Raw genomic sequence first — 4,113 nt, forward strand, 5'->3', positions numbered from 1 at the left:
AACTTCAAAGGTTGAACTCTCTCAACTTCAAAGGTTGAACCACATAACTCTTGCTGGGGAAGTTATATGTATGTGTTGCAGAATGACATGATTATCGGTCATGTTCATCTCTCAATAGATTCATCAGATTTCTCATACATAATTTTTTTTTTTCTTTTTCATATTAATCATTGATTATTTCATGCTTCATTTATCTTGCAATTCCTTAACATTCACTACGATGCAGCCCATTATTGCTTCAAGTGTGAACTAGGCATGTATAACAGCAAGTTCAAGAAAGAATTCTCTGCAATGGCCAGTTTATGACTCTGGATACTAATTTACCTCCCCAGCTCCTATGATCAATCAAACTGTCTCAAAGAAGACTAACCCAAAAATGGGTGTCTGAGATTTATTGAAGGAACCATATGAATACATTTTCCAATAGTAGCATATAAAGCTTCTCAATTAATCCACATGTTAACATATAATTAAAAAATTACTGGCAAATGTTACATGTAAATGTTCAACAGAGTTGCTACCAGCAAAGAGAAGGCAACTTGAAGGAGAAGTTGGTGGGCAAGTGACCGGTCCTTCTTATATAATCTGCTTTCTCAGAAGTTCTCAAAGCTTTCTCATTCAGTTTAGCCTCTGCATTTGCACGCTTTTCTTCAGCTATTCTTCTAGTAGCAGCAAGTTTGTTTGCACACCTTTCTTGTGCCCTAGTTTTCACTCTCTCAGCTTTCACCTAATTTCAGAATACTAGCAGTAAGAAAGCTAAATAGCTAATGTCTACATCATAGTAAATGGTGTATTTGATTAGGTGAATTGTTGCAGCTATTGTAAGTCATAATTGATATTATTTCAGAATTCAGAGGGATTCAGAGGGACCCTGAGCATGAGCAATTACTGCTGCAAGCTTCATCACGCGTATCATGTGGGAGAGAGGCATTTGCAGTCAACACGTATATTTTCAAGCTTTCAATGCAGCTATCCTGGTCGCATTCATCATAGGTGGATATTTGTCTTTACATGGCTAATTGAGCTAATAAATGAACATTCTATGCTTTTCTAGTTCTTTTATCTTATCATGAAAAACATATTTATATGGTGATTACATGTTGGATTAGATATATAACATTTTCCTAGTTACCAAAAGAGACCTTACTAATGCTGGTTCATGGAAACCACAATTAGAAATTGGATTACATTTATATTGTTAAATTAGACTCATATCCTGTTGATGCTGATTTCAAGAAATGCATACTGTATGAACTATACAAGGTCCATGAATGCCTGATATTTCCTTAAGTAGAGGCATCTAAAACGCCTAAATTTATATATTTAAATGAAATACTACATTGTCCTGCGTTAGAGAGGTGCTTAATTAGGTGTAATTAACATACTTGTGTTGCGAATCACTTAAAATAAAATAAAATGCTTGTGTTGAAGGCATGAAGGTGAAGGGGATTTAGCAATATCTCATATGAGATCTAGTTTGGCTAAATGCCATGGAGATATAAATCACAATTAAAAATATTGCTGCAAGATATCTAAGACGAGAATTATAGGAGTACCTCCATTTTCTTCATTTCCATCTCAGCTTTCCTCTTCTCATGATTTTCCCATGCTTGTATCTTCACCTCTTCACGCTTGTACCTACAGATTCACAACAAACAAACATATCATATGACCACTTGTTAATCGATTTTACTGTGGAGACCTTGCCCCCATCAGCCTTGACATTGAGTAGTTCATAATATGTTGCCTAATTGAGTAGCATAAGAAAAAGAGTTCACCTTGCTATGTATTTGGCACGTTCTGCATCATCCCAAGCCACTGCTCGGCTTTCTAGAGGACTCAACGTTTTAGCTTGATCCAAATTCTTGTTCCTCTCGCAAGCATTTGAGTCTCCTCCACACTGTCTGGTTGTGCAACTCCCCCTGCCAGAGGGGTTAGTCTCTCCTCTGCCATCAATGGATGTTAGACCTGTCTGATAGCCCTCATGACCAGCTTGCTTTCCATGTTGGCACCTAGCTGGAGTGGATGATCCAGAAGCTATTGGGCTCCTTGTTGCAGGAGTTGTGGCTCTAATAGGTGTGGCAGTTCTTGAAGGCTCTAAGCTTCCAATTGGGGTCATCTCAGTCCCCATGTCCCTCACACATATTGATCGGACAGGAACAGTTGGTGTTGAATTCTCTACAGGCTTATTTATACGCCAAACTGACTCATCACAATCTACCTTCTTTGTCTCAGCTTCACATTGAGCTTCCACTCCATTTTGTACTTCTTCTTCATCATCACTCGAATAGTCCTGCTCTTTTTGTGGAACAGGAGCTATTAGTCTCAAATCATCAGCATTCGAATTCCGTGGCTTAGTAGTTTTGGATTGGTTTTTCTCTCCCACTGATCTTGACAACCCAACCAGCCATTTTTGTGCATCATCCCACTTTGATGGTGTTGGTTTGCTCAAGGCATTTCGATGATGGGAACTGCGAGTGTATGTAGCTCCATTCCCTTTGTGAAACTCAAAGTTGATGTTATTGCTAGTTGAAATCTCCTGTGTTGAACCATGGTTATAGCACCCCTTATCCTCTAGAGATCTCATTTTTCACTCAAAAAAAGAAGAAGGAAGATCTGCCTCGCTCACAGCTAGCTAGCTTGGGCACAGACACTCGCACAAGTTATAGATGACTACACTACAACAAAAAATACTCCTCTCTACTTTGACTCCTTTGAACTCTGCAATCTAGCAAAATAGATCTTATTCCTAGGCAACTCAATATGGTCCAGCTCCTATATCTCTTGATAAGTCCTAGTCAAAAAAAGGGGAAATTTTTTCCTATCTTATCACGTTGGACACATCTAACTTTGTACAAAATTAGATCTGGGCATTAAACATTAGTCCCAAACCAATAGTCCTAGAAACCCTCACTATTTTATGAGACAAAGACTTATATGACCTGTTTAGCTAAGCTTTGTGAAGTAGATGTTCAATGGTATGTAGCTAACGTGACACCTAAATAGTGTTACTGTTTCCACCCACCAGATAGAGAAAACGTATGGTTTACCTTTAAAAGCAATTAATACTCTCAATTGCTAGAACTGTAGTATAAAACGAAAGCCAATAATACTCAGCAAGAACCTCCAAATATCTGAAACTTCCTTCACTGCGGCAATGGACCCATCTGAAATTTATCCACAGAGATGACCAAACCAACCCCAAAAATAAAAAAAGGAAATCCCAAACATCTATATTAGCCAAAAACGAGAAAAACCCAACCTCAAAAACTAATGCCAAATGCCCATGATACGGATTTTACTGTTGAAATTGAAACCGTAAGAATGCATTAGAGCTTCATATTGGCCCACCAAAAAGATTGAAGTTTCACCAGTTGAACACTACACTACACTACACAAATTGCCAGATGGGTTTTGCAGAACACAGCTTACCTGCAGAGAATAATAATACCTTAAAACCATGGAATTTAGAGAGCTGCAGGGCCGGTGATGAAAAGTTTAGATCCATAGTACATTATAATAGTAATAACACAAAATTTCATAGTTACTTGAACCAGCCAAAATGTGGCAGAAATGGGTAAATTTTTTTTTGTAATAGAATAATTATTTTGCATGGGAATTGGTGAACTTTATTACTGTATCGACTACCGAGTAATGCATGGGTGGTGTGCAAGTGCAAACTGCAAAGTGCAAACCCACAATTTACCTTTACTACTCACAACGGAACCTAGGGAAGTGTTTCTGTGATATTGACAAAAATATAGTACTTAATTGAGTGGGAAATATATTGTAGTACTACTCCCTAGGAAGAGAGGCTTTTGTTTTGAAATACGGACGTCCTTTTAAACGGTTACATTGTGAAAGTTGGATTTGATGGATGATACGTGGACGGTGCAAGATGGCAAGAATGGTTTACCCAAAATAAAAAAAAGAAGAAGAAGAAGGAAGGCATGATACATGAGTGTTAGGAAGGCACGACACATGAGTGATCATTATTCACTTCTCCTCATACATGAATCAATAAGTCTACGGGCATAACTAATTAATTTCACAACTTTTTTTTAATACATAATTCAATAGTTACAATCGTAGAAAGGAAATGATTTGAACTAG

At 37.7% G+C, this 4,113-nt stretch overlaps 1 protein-coding gene across 1 annotated transcript; it reads right to left on the bottom strand.

Annotated features, from left to right (window-relative positions):
• Positions 1-352: 352 nt before the first annotated feature.
• Positions 353-2,690, bottom strand: LOC142627407 (uncharacterized). Its single transcript, XM_075801261.1, has 3 exons — positions 1,779-2,690; positions 1,557-1,638; positions 353-727 (listed from the first exon to the last, which is right to left on the bottom strand). Exons 1-3 carry the CDS (start codon positions 2,585-2,587, stop codon positions 518-520), a joined length of 1,101 nt encoding a protein of 366 aa, XP_075657376.1. The 5' UTR covers positions 2,588-2,690; the 3' UTR covers positions 353-517.
• Between the last annotated feature and the right edge of the window lie 1,423 nt (positions 2,691-4,113).

Source organism: Castanea sativa, chromosome 3, assembly GCF_040712315.1.
Source record: "Castanea sativa cultivar Marrone di Chiusa Pesio chromosome 3, ASM4071231v1".
Lineage (NCBI taxonomy): Eukaryota > Viridiplantae > Streptophyta > Magnoliopsida > Fagales > Fagaceae > Castanea > Castanea sativa.

Coding starts and splice junctions, on each gene's coding strand:
- LOC142627407 (XM_075801261.1), bottom strand. CDS start 2,587: ATGAGATCTCTAGAGGATAAGGGGTGCTATAACCATGGTTCAACACAG. Junction 1,639..1,778: donor CGTGCCAAATACATAGCAAG/GTGAACTCTTTT, acceptor GTGAATCTGTAG/GTACAAGCGTGAAGAGGTGA. Junction 728..1,556: donor TGGAAATGAAGAAAATGGAG/GTACTCCTATAA, acceptor TTCTGAAATTAG/GTGAAAGCTGAGAGAGTGAA.